Consider the following 24,990-nt stretch of genomic DNA (forward strand, 5'->3'; position numbering starts at 1 on the left):
TGATGATAAAAGATATCAACAGCAGCAGAAGCATTGCCTCTCCAGCCCTTCTTTGACCGGTCTTCTCTCCTCCCTCTTTGAAGAACGTGTTGACGTCGCCATGGCCATCATCAGTGTCTACCCTTGTGCTCGACGAGCGCCCACGCCCTCCCGTTTCCCCATGGAGCATTCATCAAAGCTCATTAAATACCCGTCCCAGCCTACGTGTGCGTCGTCGTCTCCACTCGAGTCGTTCAAACTTCAAAGAGAAAGATGATACCGATGTTCTTCGTGGTGCACGAACCCTCATGTGAGTCTTTGTGCTTAGTTCCACCTTGTCTCCAAATATAATAGTAATAACGTGAATGTGAAGGCACTCGTGTGACATGCACCTGCCTTCTCCGTCGCACATACTACCGCACAGCTATATAATAGCCATCTACGAGTTCATGTCTTCTTCCCCATCTCTTCAAGCCAACTTGTAGAGTTATTTTTGTTTTCTTAGCCAATCTTCCCTCTCCCTCCCTTCACAATCTGTCTTGCTTCACTCTGCTCCCTCTGCAGCGCTGTCCCCGTGGTAGGTAGGCTTTCGAGTTGAGGCAGTACATGTAAAATGGCATCTTCTTTATCTTCTTTCTTTGCAGGCCTAGCTTTAGGTTTGGAGAATGGAGGACAAGGATCTCGGTCACTTTCTATGGCTTACCTCTGATAACGACTTGGTAAGGAGAAGAGAAAGGATATACTAATACTCTTCAGTTCTGCATCTCATGTTCCTTCTTTTACTTGCAGGATACCTATTCCAAGTCCGTTGTAATGGGAGGAGTCGTCGTTGTTTATGTCATCACCAGCATCCACTTGCTTGGCTACACCAGACATGGATGCAACATTTCGTGTTACTAGTCTCGAAATGGTGCTATCTGTACTGAGCTTTTCACCTCTTTGCATGTTGTTCTCTTTTTCATGTTGTTATCTCTTCCCTTGCAAGTCTTCTTGACCTTGTAAGACCTTTTCTTGACCTTGTAAGGCCTCATTCCTCGATCTCCACCCTCGTCCCCGACGGTCTTTGGTTCCCTCTCTTCTCGCTTCCCACTTGCCCTCCTCTCCCGTCTATCCCTCTTGAGCAGTTTACGTGTGACTGTGCTCGTGGTTGCAATGTTGTTTCGCCTGCCTCTTTCGTCTCACATGTTGATGATGATGGATGATTGACCGCTCGAGTCTGTCGCAACGTATGAAAAGTCTTGGAACATCATCTGCACTCTTTTTTGTGTGGTAGCTTTCACTGTTCCAACTGGCAAATGTATGTACGTATGTATGTATCTCTTTGGGTTTAAGTTCTTTTGGTGTGTTCTAAAATGGTGCTGGAGCCTGTAAGAAAACAAAGATAAACTCCATAAAATTTGATGTCGATGAGCTCTCATGGGCTTGCATGCAGTCACTGAATTTGATGCCGAGATCGCTCTCAATCTCGAGCGATCCACCTCGGTTTCTGCGACACGCGAGGATATCACAAAGCAAGCCATGGGTTTTAGCAGCGCCGAGATTGGCAGCATGCAGGAAAAAGATATAGCAGGGTTTGTCATCTCAGATGACAAGATGGTGAGATAGCAGACCCATCGAGGATGATGACGGTGACGATGATGGCTCAGAATCCATGGGAGTAACATCTGATCAAGGAAAGCTTTCATAGGATGACGATGATGCCTTTGGCACACATTCATCATGAGGTCACCATCATAGATGAGGACTTCTCTGCTGAAGGACGAAGGCGTCGTTTCATGTATTTGGATTCCTCGAGCATCCAATGTTGCGCTCTTCCTGTCTGCTTTACACTTGTAGATGACAACAATTATGCCTATAATAATAACAATAATTCATAATATTCTAATTATTTGGTGTAGATTTATTTTTACTATCCTTTTGTTGGTCACACACTATGGCTGCAATTAATTAATTAATCATGCAACGTTTTTCCAACTCTTTTCTATTTAATTAGGATTTTATAGGTCAATTTTGTAAAGAATATGTTGGGAAAGTGATATTATTCTACGTGTCTCTATCATTATCTTTTATCAAAATTATATTACAATCCTATGAAATAGTAGATAAAAAGTAATTCGGATCCTCCACGCGAACAAACTTTCCTTTGAAATGGAGGCTAGAAATATAGCCCAAATCAACCTATTTATAAAGCTTCTTTAATTATTAATAATCGATATGAATATTATTTTGTGTGAGATTCGAGAAACGTGATCTTATCGATGCATGCTAAATATGTTATGTCAATTATAAAACATAGTGAAAAAAACCTATACAACATCAAAAATGATATATTCTTTCATTAAACTAAAGATTACACGAATAACACTATGTAAAATAGTCTTCTGATGTAAGTTTTAGATGTTTACAAATACGTATTAGCTTAGGCTTTACTAGGCATACTCTCGACGTAATATTTTACGTATAGAATAAATTTTTCTCTCGTCAAATTCTGAATGTAGTTTAATGAGTCATCTCTTCTAGACGTGATAATACTTAAAACACAAGTTAGGTCAAATCAATTTACCAAGTTAAAATGATTATTAAATAATTATATTGATAATAATATTAAATTTAATTATCAACCCAAGCTAGATTTTGGGCTTATGGTTTGAAATCAAGTGGGTGGATATGAAATATGAAGATCTTGCAAATCTAGTGTAATGCACACATATTAGAAGTAGTTGGAGATATGGCTAGAGATTCATCCTATATGGAGAGAGGAGGTCCCTATATATATGTAAATAATTTGTAAGTGTTACAAATCATAATCCGAATTCATCTCATAAACTAAACAATTGGAATGCGAATTGGGGAATTCTAAACCTAGTATAAAGTGGTCAAAAGTTGCATCTATGTAATCGTAGGTGTACATGGGAAATCTATCGACTTGTCACCCACCCCAACATTACATGCGATCGATGATTGAGGGGATCAGATCATGGCACTAAGTGGGCCGACGTGGCTAAACCGGGAATTAAGCACGAGGGAATACGACTCCGCGGTTGACCACCATGTGCGCAAAAGACCCTACTTTGACCGACGCCGACGGGCCCCGCGGCATTGACGCACGTCAGCGACCGCGGGCGACCAGCTTGTGCGCGTCGGTGGTCCTCCTCGCGACCTGAAGCGCGGGTGCAGAAGTGGGTGCGTGCGCCAAAGGTACCCACGAACGGGACTAATGAATTATATTCAGGTGTTTTTTAATGCAATTAAGGAAAACAAATAACCAAATAATATTCTGATTTTATAGGTAAATAATTAATCTAGCGGTATAAATATTTCTTGAGATTGACGAGTATTCTAAGATTACTGAAGTTAATATCCCATAAAGACAAAAGATCTTAGCAAAAATAGAGTCCTCATAAAAGAATAAAATATCAAAAATTAGATTTGGTTCTTTTATATTTCATGAGGATAAAAAATCTTAGTAAAAAAAAAGTCCTCGTAAAATAATAAAATATCAAAATTATATTTGGTTCTTTTATATCCCGCGAGAACAAAAAATCTTAATAAAAAAAGATTTATTGTAAAAGAATAAAATATTAAAATTAGATTTAGTTCTTTTATAAGTCGCATGTATTCTTATATTTTAGTGGGAGGAGAGTAAAATATGAAGAATATTTTGATTGACTATCCTCTATAAAAATGACGAGAGAAAAATATAAATTGTTTAAGATATATATGATAGTATAAACAAGGAGATTTATATTTAACTGAATTATATCCGTAGATGTAAATGAGAATTATCGAACCATGTTACTATTATATCGACTTTCTAGTATGTTATTTATTTATTGATATATGATATTTTCTTGTGAATAAATAATTTTAATAAAATATAAAAATATGAATTATCATTAATCAGTTTATAAAGGAGGTATTAAAAATAAAATTTCACTATTGGAGAAGTGAAAAAGGGGAATTTCTCACATCAAATATATATTAGTAAGGGAGAGAAAAAAAAAAAAAAAAAAGAGTTCCCACGGAATGGTTAAGATATCATCTTGCGTGGGTCATCTCTTCCATTGATGCAAGCATCGATAAAGGTGCTGTTTCGAGATGTGTTTATGGTTAGAGCACTATAGGTGTTTCCCAAAGAATAAAAAGTACATGAATGTATGATGACACAGTTCTAAGTTGTAAGGAAGAAGGAATGGTTGGAAATGCACACATAAGTGGCCAACTATAATGAGACAGTGAAACAAATGGGACCTCCACTAGTGGAATTCAACATCTATCTATCACTCTAATCCACCACCTTATAGGAGATATTATATTATGTGTTGATGTAATCACATAGAGGTTAAGGATAATTTTATTTTATTTTTGTAAGTGAACTTCATGTCATGTTAAACCCAAAGAATGAAAATTGTAATTTTATTATTTTTCTCAAGCAAAAATAATATGTAATCTAATCCTCCTTTTTCTTCACAGTTGTAAGTCTTTTAAGGTTATCATGTGGTTTGGCTTCACAGTACAGACTCTTTTTCTTCTCTCTTCCTCCTCTTTCTAAAGCTGTTGCTGCAGCCATATGTCTTCCGCACTCCACAGGTCGTCTCCCCACACGCTGTGGTCGAAGTCAGGCAACCCCAGGTCAGTGTCGCCGGACTCCGACCACCATCCGGGGAGTTCACCCTCGCCACTCTGCGTGGCGGCGGCGGCGGCGGCGGGGAAGGTATCGAAGACCGGAGGCGCCGGTGGGAACTCTGCTCCGAACGACGAACTGGGGGTGCTCGACTCCTCTGGGCTCGGCTTCATCACCAGCTCGACTTCCGCGGCCGGGCCCGCCGGAGCCGTGGTCGAGACGCCGGAGGCCGCCCGGATCCGCTCCACGAGGCGAGGCATCCACACGTATGTCATGGCGTCCTTGAACTGCTTGCTGTTGACGTCGCACCGGAGCTGCTTCGCGTGCTTCTGCACCCTCGTCCGCCAGTAGTTCTTGATCTCGTTGTCGGTCCTCCCGGGCAAGTACTGCGCGATCTTGGACCACCTGCGACAGATCACTCTTCATCATTCATCGTCGGCAAAGCTCGTCGCGCCAAGGAGGGGATTTATACATGGTGAGACTGGCTTACCGGTTTCCCCAGCGAGTGTGGAGTTGCAGGATGAGGAGCTGCTCCTCCGGGGTGATGTTGCCCCGCCGGACGTCGGGACGAAGATAGTTGAGCCATCGAAGCCGGCAGCTCTTCCCTGTTCTTCTCAGCCCTGAACAGCAATTTGCAGCGAGGGAGAGAGAGTTAGATCTGTCGCCATCATCAGGAACAGTCTCAGAGATGTTCATAGCGGATGAGCTACGTACCCGAGCAACGGGCGAGAGAATTCCATCGCCCCTCGCCATGAGCCGCCACATAGTTCATCAGAACGAGGTCTTCCTCCGCGGTCCACGGCCCCCTTCTCAGGTCCACCTCCTCCTCGCTCTGGGCCATGAAGGAGCCGCAAGTCCTGCCATGGAACTCCATCGATTCCTCCAACTTCCTGTGACTGTTCTTCCGTGAAGCACACAAGAGAAGGGAAGAGAGAGTTGGATGTGTACATGACCACTTTTGGTAGCAGACTCGGGCTTTATATAGAGGGATGGAGTGGAAGAGATATGGATTGGCTTAAGCTCTTTAAAGCCTAAAGTGGTGGCTTTTCATCATCATCCGTCATCCAACAGCGTACACGACCTTTGAACTTTGACTTCTCAGCCTTTCCTCTCCGTTTCTTTTCCATGTGGCTATTGCCTCCTTGGACTTCCATGGCTCTCAAGTGGGTAACTCTGCAACACTGCTGTGACTTCATATGGCAAGTTGGATTCTCTCAGGAAAGAGTACTGTCTTGACATGGACTGCAGTAGACGAAGCAGGTCGTCTTTGGCCATGCCTAAATGATTTGGTACTTGGGATGGAGGTTGCATGAATGATATATACCTAAAATACTATGATCTGTGTATTAATGGCTTGTTTAACAGGTTTGTATTAGTTTAAGTAGCAAGTGGAGATGACATGAGAAGAGGGAAGGAGAAGAAGGAAGCACTGAGCTGGAGCCACTTTGTTACCAACAAAGGGTTTAGAGGCTGTATGTACTTGACAGCATTTGCTTGTGTGATTTCATCTGAATGATTCATAAAGCTAGAAAAGAATTTACTTTATATTTGATTTAAATGTCCCTTCTTATGTGAAGTCAAATTATAGAGTCATTATTCAAATTCATAATTTGATATCATAATAAATATTTAGAATTATATGATCATCAGTTCAAAATTCAAAAGTTTAAGATGGTAGGAAAGGATCTAATCATTTTAGTTTTCGGTTTCCTTACCGCCACTCGAAAAAAATAAAATAGTATTAATGTTAATGATCCAATTATTTGATCGTAAAGAAACAATCTTACGGTGACACCGATAAGAATTTCCAAGATTAAATAGAATTACTATGATCAAAGATGAACCAAATCAAGGTTTTATGGCTTGATATCTATCTACCATTATGCTCTCAGTTTTTGGTGTCATTACAGCATTCTGCACAAAAATCAAGGAAACCTTCTCTTCTCCTAATTTATAGCTAAACTAAACTAAACTACTGGAAGTTCTCTTTCTCATGATAAATTACACACAATAATCACCTCACCACCACTAACTCTTAACAATGAAGAATGTCATATATTTCATTTGACTAGAAAGTCTTCAGATCATCATGCAAATAGACCATTTCATGACACATGACAAGAAGTTTTCTGGTCACTCCTTCTCAGAAAACTTGGTTGGATGTGGCAACAGAAACACCAGCTAAATCCAAGACCACAACTGTAAGATCAACCCCATACATGTCTTGTACTCCTTGTCTGATGCTTTCTCCTATGTGTCTCACTCTGTGAAGGGAAACAGTGGCCAGAAAGCCAGACAAGAAATCAAAAAACCAGTGACCTCATGTTTTGATGAGGGTGAGTAGGCCAAAGGGGATGTTTTGAGTGACTTTTCTTTATTTACTAAACTATCATCCTTGTGTTGATGGAAGTTCTTTAGTTCTCCATTGATATTTTGACCTTCATTCAAATACATGTAGTATTATAGTAATGGTGGTTCCTACTTAGACCTAACTCGCCTAAGACAAGGATTATTAGAATCTTAACCTGATAATTATGAGGATAACACGTTAGGATGATCCAAAGTTAATTTCCTAAAGATGTTTAAATCAATATCACGAGGTATTTAGTTTAGTTTTGAGGCACACTTTAAGATAATTAGATAAGAGATGTATTTAGGGGCTCTTTTTATAATAGTTTGAATACTCATTAAATTGAAGTGAAAAGTTAATTTATAAAATCTTGACCTATCATTCCATTACGAAGATGATGTACGCCAATCTATCAAGCGTTACGATTATGACACAATGACTCTGTTAATGTCAAGAGCTTTTGATCGATATGTTTGTGTCAGAATGGATAATTATCTTTGTCGATGTTGACTCGAAATCAAATTTATAGTGATGTATCGTCAGTTTATCCATGTGTCATTTTCTCTCATCATTATCTTTGTAGATTAGAAATGGCTATAAAGAGCTTGGAAAAAGAACATGAAGAATGACTTTGCATGCTTCATGTGGACCACTAATTTTTGCCTTTCTCTCTTCAACATTGTATGTAACATAGCATGCCAAACTCAATTGCAACTGTGATATGAAAGCTTTAATTGCCTAACAAATCTTGAGAATGACATATCAAGCTTCAGCTGCATATTCCACTTGGGAATAGTATTGGACTAAAAAAGAAACAAAAGAATACAATGAAAATACAAAACCAGCCTCCCAACCATTGGATCTCCCATCCAATGGTCATGGCCTGCCCTCAATCAACAGATAATTTTAGAGTGTGTGGTGGAGCTCACTGTATCACATTCTTCAACCCTTCGACTTCCTTGTCTCTCTCTCTCTCTTTCCCCCCTTCCCAATACAACAGCAACCCCCTGAAACTTGAACATATGGACTAAGGTTCAATCCTCAACACTTATAAACAGAATAAGAGAGAGAGAGAGAGAGAGAGGAAGAGTCCACAACACTTATAATCATAAACAACTCAATAATTAAGAGAGATAGATAGATAGATAGAGAGTTCTTTAATGAAGCGTGTTCTTGCACCACTAGGCAAGGTTTATAGCAGCTCACTAGTTTAGTGACATGATCGTAGAATGAGTAACAGGTGTTGAGCCCTTTCTACCTTCCCCTTCCTCCTCGTGTTTGTTAATGGAGGAGAGAGAGAGAGAGAGAGAGAGAGAGAGAGAGAGAAATTTCAAGGTGATGGAGTTGCAGCCATCCCTATCACACACTACCACACGCACTTTACTCTAGCCACCCTATTACTCGCCGAAATCCTTCATCATGTCTTCATCATCACCTCCCTCGAACCAATCAGGTGGCTCCGTGTGTCGATTTAAGGGAGACGGCCGATGGTGAGGATGACGAGAGCTGCATGAGAACGACACCCAACCAAGCCCTTCACACCTGACAGTCAGCAGGCTCGAGTTGGCAAGATATGATTCAGATGACTAAATTTCTTGTGATTAGGTCCTCCTTTTCCCTCATAGCCACCACCACCGCCATCGCAGGTCTCCCGAGTACCGAGTCTATACGCGTATTCCTCTTTTGTCATCCAAAGAAGGCGAGTTCACATCCGCGTGTTGCAACCACGATGATGACGACGACGACTAAGTGGCTGATCGAGTGGGGAATCCACAGGCGTTGCATGCTCAGAGGAGCTGCAGAGCCATGTATCACGAACATGCAGTGCCATGGTACCTACCATGTGCTGATTTGTACGAAGGTTCAGCGATGCTTCTTGCACCCCTGAGGTCAACCCATCACGACCTCAGCAGCAGTGTTTAAGGGTCAATCCATGTCTCAGGTCAATGAGGTGTGCTGTGGGGCTTATCCTTGAGAGAGTCATCAAAAGATATGAAGCACCTTTCCTTGCGATCGTGTTCACTTTGCAGCACTCACCAAAGATGGCCGACACAGGTGGATGATGTAGCGTGGGATGCGTACGTCTCATTGGGGAAGAAGCCTTTAAACCCCAAGTACAAGAGGAGAAAGGCGCTTTGCTCCTGTTCCAAAAGGGTCAACAGTATGAGAGGACGAGAGATGGAGAAGGAGGAGGCGGAGGCGGGGAAAAGAAATGTACCAGGTTGACTTGCAGAAAGGTGCAGAAAAAAGGTACTGATTTGGTCGTCCCTCAGCTCTCTACTCTCCGTGTTGCTGTTGTCAATTCTGCAGCCTATGCAGCCTCGCTTTCATACGAAAGGAAGAGGAATAGAGATCACCAGTTTTCATGCAAACACAGCAGGTTTTTGGTGGCCGTCTGAAGTGCTCAAGCCATGGAGGTGATGTGTAGATACGAAGACCTTTTTCTCTTTTGGATATATAGGCTTCAAACGATTTGCTTTCGTAGAGGACATGTGGTGCGATGCTATTGGAGGACATGCACCTTTCAAGTTCATTATGGTAGGTCATAGAAAAAAAGGTCAAAATATCTCTAAAAAGTCAACAATAGTAGGGGAGACAAATGAATGCCCTAGAAAAAGGGACCATATCAAACGACAGAAGATACCATTGCATTGGCAAATGAAGATAGCAGAAGATGTGATGCCTTTCTTTTGTTATTATCGTACGAACCGATTCCTCCACAAAAAAAGAAAAGAAAAACAATATAGTTCTCTTAATTGATTTAATCATAATGCTGTTCGATGCTCTAATGATCATTTTGCATAATGGTTTTAACAATCGGATCCGATAAGAGAGTTAATCTAATAATCTATTAATTTTTTATTATTAAGAAAAATACTTTAAGTTCGAGATAATAATAATCATCATCATCCATCATCTCAGCGGACAAGCAGAGACAGAGAGGAGACCGATAATATGGGGTTTTGGGCCTTTAACGGGTGGCACAAAAGAGCCGTTAATTATCTGTGGGAGAAGCCCGATACCAGCCTGGCTCGGCCCAAATTAGCGTTCAGCGATAGGCCCATCATGCTTCAAGAATCGTGCAAACATCGAATTGACGCTTTAGCATTCGTGCCTTCAGGAATTGTACAGTCATGAGGGAGAGACATTCTTTTCTTCGTTATCAAGTTCTTTCCATGTTGTGATTTCCTCCAAAATACAAAACTGGTCGACCCGACACTAATTAGTCTTGCTTTCTAGTAGAATATGACCCATTACTTTATTTATGTTTAGGGCGAGGTGGAGATTATAGCTGTCTCCATGATCGCCATCAGGTCTCCATCAGGCAGCTCATGTAGCTCCACGTGTCCACGCATGGTCCGGTTTAGTCCCCGGTCGGTGGTCCAACCGGACACTAATACAAGGAATGCACCTACCACGACGTGCGATCCCATAACCGCCCATTCGGATAAGGCAAAGACCGCGCGTCGAGGCGGTGGAGTTGTCCACTTGGCCTACTGTGTGGGGAGCCGGTGACGACACCGCGATTTCAACCAGATTTGCACGGTCACGATCCACCGCTCGTTGAATCCCGAAGTCGGTTATGGTACCTCGACGAACTAACGGTCTCGGCCACTCGTGTCGCGCCACCTCCACGCGGGGACAATGACCGACCCCGCGTTCGTTGGTTGAGATCACACAGCTGCCTCATCACCGTCGATCCGTCGGAACTAACAGATGAATGGCTCTGATCATCACCGAACTCGTTTCACCTTCGGGTGCACCGTGGCGGACACGGACCATAATTATTACTGTGCCCTTCGCCAGCGGGCGAGCGAACACGTTACCCGGAGAGCACGGGTCGTACCGCCGCTCCTAGATAACTAAACCGGTACCTAAATCATGAACCGTACAACAGATATGTGGCAATTTCGAAGAGCGAGGTGGCGCTCCTGCGGACGCGCAGGGTGAGGCGAGTTGATATCGGTGTTCTGTGCTGCCTACGACTTCCAGAAGTAACCCTCTTCCAGAACTTTCGTAGGACCATCTCTCCCGTTTGATCGCCTTAGTCGGACACGTGTACGGTGCCGACACTTAACCCTCCCCAGGGACAGATTACCTTAAATGTAATTTCACAAGTCTCCATTCTCTCCACCGCGCTTATTTAATCGCATCCGAACTCACCTTTCCCCCCATTCCATCTCAACAGACTCTCCGAAGTGTTCTCTGTTCTATTACTCTGCGTTCGTAGCTGCGTTTGACCTTGTTCTTTCTTGACTTCGGTCGCATCCATGGCGCCGAACATGAAGGCTAAGGGGAAAGGGAAGCAGGCCGGGGGGAAGCCGTCTAGAGCGTACGTGACGTTCCTGGCGGGCGACGGCGACTACGTGAAGGGTGCGGTGGGGCTAGCGAAGGGGTTGAGGAAGGTTGGATCCGCTTACCCGTTGGTGGTGGCGGTCCTTCCCGATGTGCCGGAGAGCCACCGTCGCCTCCTCGCCGCCCAGGGCTGCATCGTCCGCGAGATCGAGCCTGTCTACCCCCCGGAGAGCCAGACCCGGTTCGCCATGGCCTACTACGTCATCAATTACTCCAAGCTCCGCTTATGGGAGGTAAACTAAATCTTTCTCTTATCTGTTGTTTTGCATTCGAGGCTCCATTCTGTTGGTACGATTGGGGGGTGTAAGAAACGGAGGAACTCGATTGCAGTTTGTGGAGTACAAGAAGATGGTGTACCTGGACGCGGACATACAGGTGTTCGAGAACATCGACCACCTGTTCGATCTGCCGGACGGCCATTTCTACGCCGTCATGGATTGCTTCTGCGAGAAGACATGGAGTCACTCACCACAGTACAAGATCGGCTACTGCCAGCAGTGCCCGGACCGGGTGGCCTGGCCCAGCGACGAGTTGGGTCCGCCGCCCTCCCTCTACTTCAACGCTGGCATGTTCGTCCACGAGCCCAGCCTCGCCACCAGCGAGTCCCTCCTCGCCGCCCTCAAGATCACTCGCCCTACCCCCTTCGCCGAGCAGGTAGATGAAACAACTTCTCCCCCTCTCCCTAGTCGTATCCGCGTGCCCATAGGTGTACAGAAACCTAAGGATTCGTATGCTACCATTGTAGGACTTCCTGAACATGTTCTTCAAGGATATCTACAAGCCAATCCCGTTGGTCTACAACCTGGTCTTGGCCATGCTGTGGAGGCACCCGGAGAACGTGGAGCTAGAGAAGGTGAAGGTGGTCCACTACTGCGCTGCGGTACGCATCCATCCCGCAGCGATTATTCCGTCCCACGGGGCCGACACAGGAATCATGGTTTTGACATCGAGAGGTTTTGTGGTGATGAGTGCAGGGATCGAAGCCATGGAGGTTCACAGGGAAGGAAGCGAACATGGACCGGAAGGACATCAACGTGCTGGTGAAAAGGTGGTGGGACGTATACCATGACGAGAGCCTGGACTACAAGGGCCCAGCGGTGACCTCGAAGCAGCCGCTCCGGGGGGCGCTGCCGGAGGCTGGGCCGGTGAAGTACGTGACTGCACCTTCGGCCGCGTGACGAGAGAGATCTGCCATCTTGTCACTCTTCCCCTCTTCTTTCTTTTAGCGTGGTGTATATGATTAGAATGAATCGTGCGTGGTGTGGTCTATCAAAGAAACACTTATGTAAACGGTAACTTAAAATCTGTGAATTATAGGTAATATTGTGGGCCTACTCTGAGGGCATCATCAGACTGTTGTATAATTAATCCAGATTAGTGAGAATCAATTTAGAATGATATGTGAAGACTTTGTCTTCTTATTGGGAAACCAACATCACACATTCAAGATAGTCTTGTCGACCTATGATCATTTATGTCCTTACTCTTTGCAAACGAATGCCATTGAAAAAATAATCCTATTGAAAAAATAATCCTCCTTGAGGTAGTAACTTTATTTTAAGCACAATCCTTTCAACTTCGTAGCAAAATGCATTCCACCTTTTAATATTTTATCTCCATTTCTTTTCATCTTAAACCTCCGATTTCAATATGATATTCCGCTTCGTCTGTATTCTACTTTCATAACCTCTCTACGAACATCTGTATATTCAATTGGATTACATCTCTTCCTCACTTTTATCTACAAAGAAATATTTTTTTACGTATTTTCTCGTTTCCCTATTTGTATTTACTCCTCGCCTTTCATCTTCTATCATTTCCGGCTGCGGAGAACTTAGGATCTATCACATCTCAATATGCCTAATGCATCGGATTTTTTATTTTATTTTGAGATTAACTGTCGTAATACAGCCAAATAAATCTAGTAGCCAACAACTCAATGTACGGAGATCTTAAGAATGAGACTCAAAATGCTGAAGGTCATGAAATCTTCTTAGATACTTTTTTCTCATTCTACCGGAGAATCTCTTTCCATCCCAATGAAGTCGTTCATCTACGTTGACCAAATTAATTTCATAATTTAAGATTACATAATTGATTAAGATAAAAGTGCTGATGGATGATCTTGGAAGACCTGACATCAGATGAGGCCATGGGATGTCGGCAGAGGCACCGTGACAATGACACCGTGCTATTTTTCTTTTTTTAAAGTCTATTCCATTAGTTGAAATTGACTTTGATAATCTTTTAATTAGATTTGGGATTAGAATCGATTTTGAAATTAACTATTTAGATAAATTTGAAAAATAACACGACTTTAAATTCCAAAAGGTAAAATTAGAAGAAACCAACCTCTTTGTCCTTCTATACCGCGCCGGCCGGAGCCAGGGAAGCTGCGTCCTTCGGTGCGTCGTCAGCCTGTCGTGCTGTGCCACAGCGAAGGATAGTGGTATGGCGCCCACGTCGCAATCTGGCGCATCTACGTGTCGAAGTCGAAAAGAGCAACTCCCCCACGCGGCGTTGCATGGCCATAAGAGTCCGCCCTGGTTTTGGCCTGTTAAAATAGCATTTAACCAGGGAGAGTTCTCCAGGTGGATTATGTTTTATGGTGAGAAGCCTATAACTACTACTGAACATATAAAAGGCGATACAAAGATAAGTACGAAGCTTTCGCCTGTCTCTACCTACTCACCGACGGAGCAGACTCTTCATCATGCAACACATGGTTAAGACGTTGATTACGATCTTCCCCCTGAAAAGCGGAGTAGGTTTCATCTCAAGGCAGAACGTGGCCTGACTGGCAATGTCAGCTGAATGATGTAGGAGTAGCTGAGGGTGGAGAAAGGGAACTGGGGTGTGAATCCGGAAACATCACCATCATCCTTGGGCTTATAGTCCACCAAAGTATGGGAAAAGAAGGCTCTAAGAAGGCTCTGGTATAAGAAAAAAAAAGGATCAAGTAAATAAATAAAATAAAATACAAATTACATGCATGGATGAAACTTGAAGAGTAGCACAAATGAACGATGACAAATTCGCCTATGTAACATGTATGACTTTTAAGTATACATATAAACGACGACAACTTGTAATCTAAAGCACAAGTCTCTTGGGATCAATATATACGCAATCTTATCAATGCAAGCAAAAGATCCAGATTCATGATCTAGATCCTAGTCATCTAGGTCACAAGAAGTGAAGAAATCCACCAAAACTTAATTGAGGAGCACCTGAAAAATCTGATTTTGAGACCAGACAAGCTCAAAAGAATGAAGAATCAGCAACAGAAAAGGATCCGAATTATCCTAGCATTTAAGTACAACAAACATAAAGATGGGAACAGAGTAATTTATCGTTTACCTTAAACCATCATCCCAGCATATAATTAACTAAAACTCCTGAATTAGAACTATAGAAAAAAAAGAGTAAACTTTCCAATAAATCCAATGATAGCCTAAAGCACAACATTCAAGGACCTCAAATGGTATAACTTTGCAATTACCTCGATGTGGTAATTGGAAGAAGTAGATTTGAAGTAAAATCTGTTCTAGGAATCTGGAATGAGACCATAGAGTATAGACCACCTCTTTTGTTAACTATTTTAGATAAAGTGTCAATAAAAAATTTTGATCCTTCAAGCCTTCACAAAATTCATATAGGCTACCTCAGGTGAGTAATCTCTGCATGCTGAACAGGTTGGTCACGTGGAAAAACGCAAGATGAATTTAGTGGTCATACCAGCTAACTCCATGCTTAGCTCCAAGTAGAAAGTCAAAAGCAATGAAAAATATGCAATTAAAATCTCTCTCTCTCCACATTCTGGAAAATGTTCACCAGACTATACGTCCTACATTTTGCACCTTGTGTATCCTGTAGAATACCAATTAATTTGTGAAGTTTAGTAAGCGGATTAAAACGAAGCAAAGTGCCTAAGGATAACCGTACAGGATTTATGAGATTCAATTGTTTCAGTAACTTTGGGTCTATACCAATGGCATGCCAAACATATTTTTGCTCCCTTTTGCATGTCACAGATTTAAATGAGCACAAACACTGAACTGATAGATCATGGCATCTCGAATCTGCAGAGGATAATGGTTCTAGACAAACTATCAGATTAAAACAGAGGGAACAAAGTTGTGGATAAGATATCAGATAAAGTAAGATGGCAAACACAAAAGTAGCTTATGAAAGAAAGCTAAATTTCATAACCAAGAGATGGCTCTTGTTAGCATTTCATCATCTACAAACTGAAATAATAATATGCAGATGGTGGATCACAACAAGGGAGAGAGGTCTCCCTACCAACATGCCAACCACACAAAAGCCAGTAAAGTTTCATTAGGCAACAAGAAAAATAGAGTAACCCTGCATCAGATAAGAGAGGGAATAAAGAATGCACCACAGTAAGCAGAGAACATGTTTTCCTACAAAACAGTTTCATAAAGGCTATTCAATTAGTGGAAGAGCTGAAATTGGTTGGATTTTATCACTTGCCACAGATAATAGCATAGAATTATGTCAGGATTTGGCACTTGGATATTTCATGGATAGGCTAAGCATGCTTACTATCCCCAAATGATACCTTATCCAGTTTACTACACTACAATTGCTTTATCTTCTCTCTTACTTTCTTTTTTGTTTTAGAAAAATATAACAATCATGCAATGCAAAGCCAATTAGTCAAGAAAATTTGAGATGAATGGTGCATGATAAAATTCAATGAATTAACAAAATCACCAGGTCCTAGAGCCCAAATACCGGGGATAGTCATTCAAACATCCCAAAGGAAGGATGCAATACAGAAACATAAGAGCATAATTCACATGCATCAGAAAAGAGTATGTTAAAGCATGCTTCAGCCAACGATGGAAGGCCAAAAGATAGTGAAACGAAAAAATGGAACAGGTAAGGATCTAAAGAAGGCCATAACTATGCATGAAAGCCACTATAATACATAAAAAATATTGCTGTAAAATATCGAGCATGAGAGAGAGAGAGAGAGAGAGAGAGAGAGAGAGAGAGAGGAAACATCATATGTCTGTTTGGTTATAAACTGCATCCATTTTCCAGTGACAATGTTCTACCAGCTATACCATAAAAATGATTAGCCATATCGTGAAACGCAGATTTTGAAATAGAGAGAGCAATTAAAGACGACACATGTTCATAGCCTTTTTTGTCACTAATTATTCAACTTAAACAACAACACATCTCCATAGTTCTCCTTTCAGATGATAATGAAATTGTGATCAGGAATTTCATCTTTACCTCAGACTTCTAGAATACTGGGATTCTTTTCGTGCCCATATCTTCTAAAATTCTTCTGCCATTTTAGCTTCAGAAGTATCCAAATTTTTAATCCACAAACTCTGGTAATGGTACCGAAAGCAGCAAAGAGAAAAAAACATTTTGATGCAACCTAGAAATATTCATTATACAATACCATGATATGTAAGAAAGCAAGTGTAGTCCAACATGAATACCATGATAAATAAGAAGGTAAATGTATGGATCAACATCTTTCCACGACAGATGACAGAAAAGTATTAAAAGCATATCTTCCTAGTAAAAACTAAGCAGAATTATAAAAAGAATATAAAGGAAACATGAAGGCATAAAAAGAATATAATGGAAACAACATAAACGGAAGAACAAGAGAAATTTGAAAATATGGATCCTACCAAGATAACAGGAAGGCATAACCATTAAATTTTCAGGATTATTATCTAAATTAACCTCAAACATAAACGCCTTCTTAACATCAAATGCAAGGTAATATAGACTATCAGTTCAATACCAAATTCCAAGTTCATTAAGCATCTCCACTTTTTATTCTGATGCATGGATATTGTTCATAGATGTTCACTGATAGAAAAATCTTGATGTATTCACCGCATAGCAATACAAAAGGGATGATGACTTGCTTCCAAGCTAGGTATGTTTCTATTTTGAAGAAGTCAAAGAATTCACAAACATAAATGCATTTGAGATCAATAATTTTAAAATTTTAAATGGTGTTTTTACATATCTATCCTTGCAAAGTTTGGAAATAGTGTATTTGTTATTACAGATTTTAATATAGCATACATGCCTTCCAATATTAAGATTTTCCACATATACCTCTTCCCTTAACATCTGTCCAAAATACTCAAGTTCACCACTTTTAATTGTAATTAGTATTAACTTATTTAAATTAAAGACATATGTAAAATTATATAATATCTAAAGAATCCTTAATGTACTTCCCATCATAACGAGTTTGCAAAGGTTCGTACTGTAAATTAGAGTTTTAACTAACGGTGAGATGACAGTCAACTGATGGAGAATTGGAGATAAACCAAGATGACATATATGCAAATTTTTAACATTTGGAGATATATATATATATATATATATATATATATATATATATAAACTTAAATTTAGAGGGACAAAACAAAAATCATTGAGTTTGGAGGGATATAAGCAATTTTGCCATTGTCACCATGCAAAGTCATCTGATGGTGATGAAACAATAATAAACAAACCATACTTAAAAGGGGATCCACAAATCAGTTGTTATCCAAATTTTACGAGCCTCAATAGAAAATTCTCATTCATACAGCTCAGGTAAGTCATTATGATTTTAGATGTATTAATACTTTTACAAAAAGATAATTTATTCAAAACCTAATTATTTGGCTACAGGAAAATCCCTACAATAAACAAAGCTCAGATGTGACCTTAATGTACATAGATGTCTTTACTGGATGCCCTACCTTTATGCGCTATGCATGTTAATGGTTGTCCAAGTTTTAGGATTGTCATGGTCCTCTATTTTATGATATTACAATGTAGCAAAATAGGTAGGTCACTTGTTAATTGTTTCCAAAACAAGCAAAAAACAAGTCATCAAAAAGTCATTTGATTTTGACTAATTCTATAGACATTAGGAGAAAAAGACAATAAAACTAATCTGACAAGACCTGAAATCACCTATCAGGGCTTTCATCAATTCAAGAAGCAGGAACGGCTTCCATGAACAGTCAAATTATTGATGGCTATAGCTAAAGGTCTACAATTATAGAATTTTAGTGTCGATGGCTTCATGCTACACATAAACCTCACAGTCATCATCCTGTTGCAGATCAAGGTACAAAGTACCTTAGACATCAAGCAAAAGAAGCACAATGCCCACTTCAAGCAGCTTGAAATATTACTAGATGGGATCACCCATTTCGGAGCCACCTGCACTCGCACTAGTGTAGTAACATAGGCATCTAACTTGGAAAGTCATCAGGACAGGAAGCATGAACCCCAAAGCACAAGTGAGGCACAACATATGGTGATGGCAGAGGAACACCGTTGGGTCCCTACCCTATTACTCATCTGTAGGACAGGGCATACAACAGTTGTTTGCAGCAATACATCAAACAATTGTTGGCGTCAGTAATGCAGTGATTCCGTCTATGAACCGAATTCAAATACGCGTGGTCGGACAATTTCAAACAAATCATTGCAACCCTTTTTCGTTTGCAGTGTGGGTTTTCCGAAGAAGAAGAAGAAGAAAGATCCAAACAGATCAAGATTCATAGGCAGGAATCTAGTAAGGATTGGTGGAGAGAGAGAGAAGTAGAGACTCACGGGAGGATCAAGAGCCAGCGGGAACCGGGCGGAGTCGAACGGAGCAGAGCTGCGCGATCGGCGGAGCCACCGAGATCGCGACGCATGACCGGCTCAAACCGCGATTCAAATTTCATCGAATGTATATTATCGTAACCGTCCCCCGACTAATTATATATTATCTCTGTGTCTAATATTATCATCTTTATACTTTCAAAAATTACATAATTTTTTTTATATTTATAAAAATAAAAATATTTAAATATATTATTCCAACAATTTTTTTTATTTTTAACTCTGCAAAATTATTTTTTGAATTAAATCTTAATATTTTATTTTATAAATATAAAAATCTTAATATATCTTTTGAAAATATATAATTAACCCCTTTAAAATATTTTATTTTTACTAAAAAGCCCCGATGTCTAATATCGTTAGGCTAAGTAACATCTTCATGATTTATTAATTAGGATAAGTGTAAAATCATCAATAAGTACTATTGATGCATTATTGGTGAAGTCGATATATTTCATTTTTTTGAAAAAAAAATTAATGAAATATTGATTGATACATCCTAATATGCATAATTGATACAAAATAAATGGAATATTTCTTTTGGAATAATTGATACATCCAAAGAAAGTAAAAAATATATTTCCTTTCGTTATCGACTGTGAGACCCACATTGACTTAATATGCAATCATGAATCACATCCTCAATCATATGCACTTTTATATCGAATTATTTCATCGACATGGAGTCATGTGATTGTTCATCCTAAGTTTTTCTAATGGCTCAACAAAAGGACATGGTCATTATTGAACCTTTTTTTCTTTCTTAAAATTATATTATTATTTTTCCATTTGAGATGTCATTTATATACAATTTTATTGTAGTAATTGAATCTATCAACTCGATTGCAACATATATTAGTGACATTATTGAAATAATTTTAATATTTGAAATTATATGTTACAGCAAAACTAATTGGCTTTATCATTATCATGTCAAGATGTAAAAGCACTTTCCTCCTCACCCAAAAACAAAAAAGATATATAACTATTAGAAGGAAAAAAAGAAAAAAATTCGTATATGGTAGAAGTTGAAAGAGTTCTTAGAATTAAGTGATATATTGACGATATTTATGTTTATAAATATTAAAAGTTCTTAATAAAGCATGAAGTATATTTTAGATATACATTATCAATTTAGGATTACCAAAATTTTTGGATGGTGTCACCAAATTGTTTGGGTTAACAACAAGTCAGTTACGGCAAATTTATTTGAGGGCAAACCAATCTAATAATCCGATTCATTAATCTAATTAAGGGCGAGGGAGGGAGGAAGAAATCGCCACGTCATATTTTTGACCTGACCCGAGGTTGGCACGTTGGATATTTGTACTCTTCCTTCTCCCCAATCTCATCACTTCTCGTTTCATCCCTACGATCCGACGAAGGAATCCGTGGCCTTTCTGCGTTGCATCTCTCTCCCTCCATTGCCCTTTTCTCCTCCCGTCACCGATTCTGATCTCTCTCGTCACCACTGCCAGAAGTTCAATTTAATCGAAGTTATCGAAAAGATCGGGGTTACTGCTGTGTCTGCCGTTTCTTTGATCCCGGGAGGCTCCGAGGTGAGAACTTTGTTTCTTTGGTCGATCGATCGGCGTCAAAATTCGAGAAAGATGGCGTCTTTTCGCGATAAGCTCTCGGTTTCTTGATCTTTTTGCTCTGTTTTTCGCCTTTACTTGGACTTTCCCGGGAGGCTCCGAGGTGAGAACTTTGGTTGTTTGGTCGATCGATCGGCTTCAAACTTCGAGAAAGATGGCATCTTTTCGTGATAGGCTCTCGGTTTCTTGATCTTTTTGCTCTGTTTTTCGTCTTTACACGAATTTTCTCTTTTAGAATGTGGTTGTTGTCTGTGGATTACAGTGGGCGAGGGTTTTATTAGTTCTTCATCATAATACTAGAACCAAGTAATGGTTGTTGTTTGCCAATATGGTTGCTAGGATGAGTTGTAACGAACTCATTGTTTTGATTCTTATTTATGGACCATTTACATGTTCTCGTCGATGGTTGGGCACAAATCACTTTCAGGTCTTTCTCATGATTTCATCCACTGGCCATAATTTTATTCTGTTGATGCTTTTTTCTTCTTTAGAGGACTCTTGGGATCCTTATATCTCAGTATGCAGAAATGCATGTAACATTCAAAAGAGATTCTTTTTTATTGACATGATATAGTTCATCTTGTAGGTACATTCCATCTGTTCAACAAAGCATACATTTAGCAGCAGACAAGGGAAGACTTCATCAATCAATTATACCTGAAAATTTAAAGGCGAATGGGTTCGGAAGGGCCATCAGTTGTAACTGTTCATGTGACTGGATTTAAGAAGTTCCATGGGGTGTCTGAGAATCCAACAGAGATAATTGTCAGAAACCTGAAGGGGTTCATGCAAAAGAAAGGATTGCCTGAAGGTCTTGTTCTTGGGAGCTGCAATGTTCTTGAGACAGCTGGAGAGGGGGCAGTTCCTCAACTTTATGAAGTATTGCAGCTTGCTGTGGCTGGGCAAAACAAAGAAACTTCAGAAAGGGGGCAAATCATTTGGGTAAACCACTCAGTTCATTCTGCTATCTTCGAGTGGCAATGTAGAATTACAATATATGATTATAGTAATTTTATAGGTATTCATCAGCTTATTATGCTTATTGTTCTTATCTTTTGTTTGAATCCAAAAACTCAACCCCATGGAGCCTGTTTTGTTTTTACCAAACACTAACCAACTTCTTCTACATCGAGTGTAGTCGAATTGATGTTGTTTGGGAGGTCCCATATTGGAAAACACAAAGCATTGGTATTTTCAGCATGACAGCAATTAGTCTAATAATTTTATGATGTTGATCAACAAATTTCGCTAGCTGAACTGCTATTATGACAGTTTGTTTTCTTTGAATCATCCCATTTTTACTCACCAGAAGTAAGGAGATAAGATTTTCTATATCAAATAATGTGGCTCAGACAAAGTATGCCAATAAATAGGTCAGAAGACACCTAGGGTCTAAAATTAGGTTCTGGAAGTTTGGTGTCTAACCATCTATACGAATGCCATCCAACAACTCTTGGTGCAAAACCGACATGTATTGCGTCTTTTATACAACAGAAGCTTTCAGGTTGGGTATTCTGCCCATTGGACTTAAGATTTCAATGCTTGATTATTTCATAAGTCTGTAATTATAGTTATCCTGAAGTAAAGCAACTGGAGCCAGATGTGAAACTTGTAATGTTTTTGCTATATTACAGGTGTTACTTGATCTTGGTGAAAAATGAATTCATTATGCCCATTGCATTCTTTTAGCATCTTGATCATCATCCTTCCTGTCGCTCTTTCTCTTTCTAATTATGTACTTGGACCTTAGCGTCCATCTTTGCATGTGATTATTTTTCTCAATTAACCTGGTTTCTCTTTCAATCATGTCTTTTCACACATTTGTTGTTTGGGTTTATGTTGTTTTATCAGCTGCATCTTGGAGTAAATAGTGGTGCTACAAGGTTTGCTATCGAGAATCAAGCAGTCAATGAGGCTACATTTCGTTGTCCAGACGAAATGGGATGGAAGCCTCAGGTTAGATGTGCTAAGCTCTTTTAGCTGTGCATCATGCTTTTACTTTACGACTGTTCTATGATCCATTGCCTTCCGCTGTTCATTTTTCAGAGAGCCCCAGTTGTAACTTCTGATGGAAGCATCTCACGTGTTCGAGAGGTATGCTGACCATTATGATTATCAGTATGAAAATTTCTGCATCGACAAGATCTCCTGTTACCTTTCTCTTAGAAGACATTTTTGAAACATCAGGATCTTTAGAAGTTATTTAAATACATGATAGCATAATTATTTTCTGAGGACGTCAAATGCCATTACAGTTTAGTTTGTTAAATCATTAGAACTTTAATGTTTTTTCCCTTATGGACTGCTGCAGACTTCTCTTCCTGTCAGTGAAATTGTTAAGGGCTTATCAAAGATGGGGTATGATGTAATGCCTTCCGATGATGCTGGTCGGTTCGTTTGCAACTTTGTATACTATCATTCTCTTCGGTTTGCAGAACACAACAGAATCAAATCTCTCTTTGTGCATGTCCCCCTGTTCCTGACGATCGATGAGGAAACCCAAATGGAGTTTGTTGCTTCCCTCTTGAAAGTGCTTGCTTCACCGCACTAGTACTCACCTTCCTCAAGTCAGGTCCCCGAATAGAGCAGCTCTCCTGTTTGGACCTGTTGGCATGTTATCACGTTCAAAACCATGCATGTCGTGAATTATATTGAACTTATCGCATCCTCGCCTTGCTGAGGATACGAAGTCGATGTAATGCAGTTGGAAGAGATGGTTCGTGTAGTTATCTGAGTTCAAGTATGTGCAGAAAGCCGGTGGATGAAATTGATCTATGCTTCATGGGTGTCATTGGATTTTGATGGTAAGACCATATGCAATTAAGTCTCCAAGGTGTCCTTGTGGTTTTGTATGACATTGCATATGTGTATGAACTGGTATAAAGTTTGTGTCTCCAACTTGCTTCCAATTTGCATGTAGCCTTTGCATCTCCTTCACGCTAACTCATTTGCATCATCTCTATTTCTCTTTTGTGTTCTTCGAACTGATAAAATGTCTATCGCGCAAATATGTATGTTTGGAATGAATTCCACCAAGTAATTCAGTTGAATTTCTTTGAAGTAGTATGGTTGAATTGATTTCTTGGATTTATGGATGTGAAAGGAAATTGGGACTCTCCACATCTTCTATTCATTGTTATTCCAGTCAATAGTTAGGCCATCATTTTAGCAGTTCATTTTCTTTTTGATTTGTTTCCAGAAATTTAATTCACAGGAAGTTCTTGAGATGGTGATATAGAACAGCCAAGGGGAGAAGCAAGCATGTAACATAAACAATTGTTCTTTTGATCGAGAGAGAAATCACATCAATAAGAATGGCATCATTTAGAAACAAATACAAGAACTCAACCCTCCTACAAAGAAATCCCATTTAGGTGGTGGTGGCGGCTCATAACAATCGAGCCCTAACCAAGAACATTAAACTCTTTTGCTGAGCTGCAGAAGAAGGCCAGAAGACCTAGATGGTGCACGGATGAGAAGAAACGCTGAGCAACTGGTTCCCGGCGGAAACGCCGGTGAACAATCAAAAAGCCCAAAACTTTCTTCACGGACATATCCACGCTCAATTGATTTCAGAGCAAAAACCCATAAACCAAGATCTTCTTCCGTAATCCCAAGCAAATCCCTCCATGACCGCCCAGATTCGATCAAGAAACACGCGCAAATCGAACTTAGAGATCCGACAACTCGTTCCAAACGGCACCAATCCTACAAAATCCTAAATTGGCAAGCAGAAATCGAGGGTTCTGATCTCCTCCCCTGTCTCAGTTTTGGGTACTCATAACACATTTCGCTTCCCTTCGAAGTTCTCATGCGTACTACTCTTTTCTTTGGCCTTTCGAACTTTAAATTCCAAACACCTACAATTATCATTTTATCCGTAATTAAACTCTGCAATTTCCCTATTATTATTGACTAATCTTCAGTTAATACTGCTTTAATCCCACTTTTGTGACCCCTCAAATCCAGCATAATTTTTCGCTTAATGACCATAACACTGTTAGGACTCGCCGCAGATGCTGTCGCTCGATCAGCATCAGACGGTTCCCAGTTCATAACTTGCCGAAATGACTGTTTTACCCCTTCGGATCAGACGGTGGCGATACGATGCAAATGATTGGTTGCGACCGCGGGACCCCCCTCCGGACCCCACGTATCGGCAGGCGGACTCAAAGAGCACTGGTTTATGATGACTAAGTCATCATGTGGGACCCGGTGGTTGCTTTCCAGCAAAAAGAGAGGTATGATTAGGGTGCGAGTCCCACATGAATTAATAAACAAGCCTATCGACCTGCGGTCGGCGTGCCCTTGGACCGTACACCGAGTGCGCCGTTCCGACGCTGACCGTTGGATCGAGGCGGCTACATGCATTCACACAACGTGACAGCCCAATTGATCGATCCTTA

At 40.4% G+C, this 24,990-nt stretch overlaps 3 protein-coding genes and 1 long non-coding RNA gene across 5 annotated transcripts; 2 read left to right on the top strand and 2 right to left on the bottom strand.

The window, feature by feature from the left end:
- Window positions 1–4,412: 4,412 nt before the first annotated feature.
- Window positions 4,413–5,548, bottom strand: LOC103993315 (transcription factor MYB2). Its single transcript, XM_009413333.3, has 3 exons — window positions 5,318–5,548; window positions 5,094–5,223; window positions 4,413–5,008 (listed from the first exon to the last, which is right to left on the bottom strand). The coding sequence occupies exons 1-3, from the start codon at window positions 5,475–5,477 to the stop codon at window positions 4,528–4,530; spliced, it is 771 nt and encodes a 256-aa protein (XP_009411608.2). The 5' UTR covers window positions 5,478–5,548; the 3' UTR covers window positions 4,413–4,527.
- Window positions 5,549–11,123: 5,575 nt separating this feature from the next.
- On the top strand, window positions 11,124–12,715 carry LOC135645038 (galactinol synthase 1-like). Its single transcript, XM_065163068.1, has 4 exons — window positions 11,124–11,542; window positions 11,640–11,963; window positions 12,055–12,189; window positions 12,284–12,715. The coding sequence occupies exons 1-4, from the start codon at window positions 11,225–11,227 to the stop codon at window positions 12,485–12,487; spliced, it is 981 nt and encodes a 326-aa protein (XP_065019140.1). The 5' UTR covers window positions 11,124–11,224; the 3' UTR covers window positions 12,488–12,715.
- An 845-nt stretch (window positions 12,716–13,560) lies between these two features.
- LOC108953586 (uncharacterized) lies at window positions 13,561–19,046 on the bottom strand. Its single transcript, XR_001979369.2, has 4 exons — window positions 18,936–19,046; window positions 16,581–16,731; window positions 14,002–14,242; window positions 13,561–13,863 (listed from the first exon to the last, which is right to left on the bottom strand). It is a non-coding gene; the product is annotated as an uncharacterized LOC108953586 (long non-coding RNA).
- Window positions 19,047–20,327: 1,281 nt separating this feature from the next.
- LOC103993312 (uncharacterized) lies at window positions 20,328–23,540 on the top strand. Of its 2 annotated transcripts, none has more exons than XM_009413329.3 (5): window positions 20,328–20,548; window positions 21,171–21,526; window positions 22,436–22,540; window positions 22,631–22,678; window positions 22,896–23,540. In XM_009413329.3, exons 2-5 carry the CDS (start codon window positions 21,260–21,262, stop codon window positions 23,133–23,135), a joined length of 660 nt encoding a protein of 219 aa, XP_009411604.2. In that variant the 5' UTR covers window positions 20,328–20,548; window positions 21,171–21,259; the 3' UTR covers window positions 23,136–23,540. The 2 variants fall into 2 exon arrangements, with proteins under 2 accessions (XP_009411604.2, XP_009411606.2); XM_009413331.3 differs by lacking the exon at window positions 20,328–20,548 and adding an exon at window positions 20,566–20,687.
- The last annotated feature ends 1,450 nt before the right edge of the window (window positions 23,541–24,990 follow it).

Source organism: Musa acuminata, chromosome BXJ3-8 (assembly GCF_036884655.1).
Source record: "Musa acuminata AAA Group cultivar baxijiao chromosome BXJ3-8, Cavendish_Baxijiao_AAA, whole genome shotgun sequence".
In the NCBI taxonomy this organism is placed as follows: domain Eukaryota; kingdom Viridiplantae; phylum Streptophyta; class Magnoliopsida; order Zingiberales; family Musaceae; genus Musa; species Musa acuminata.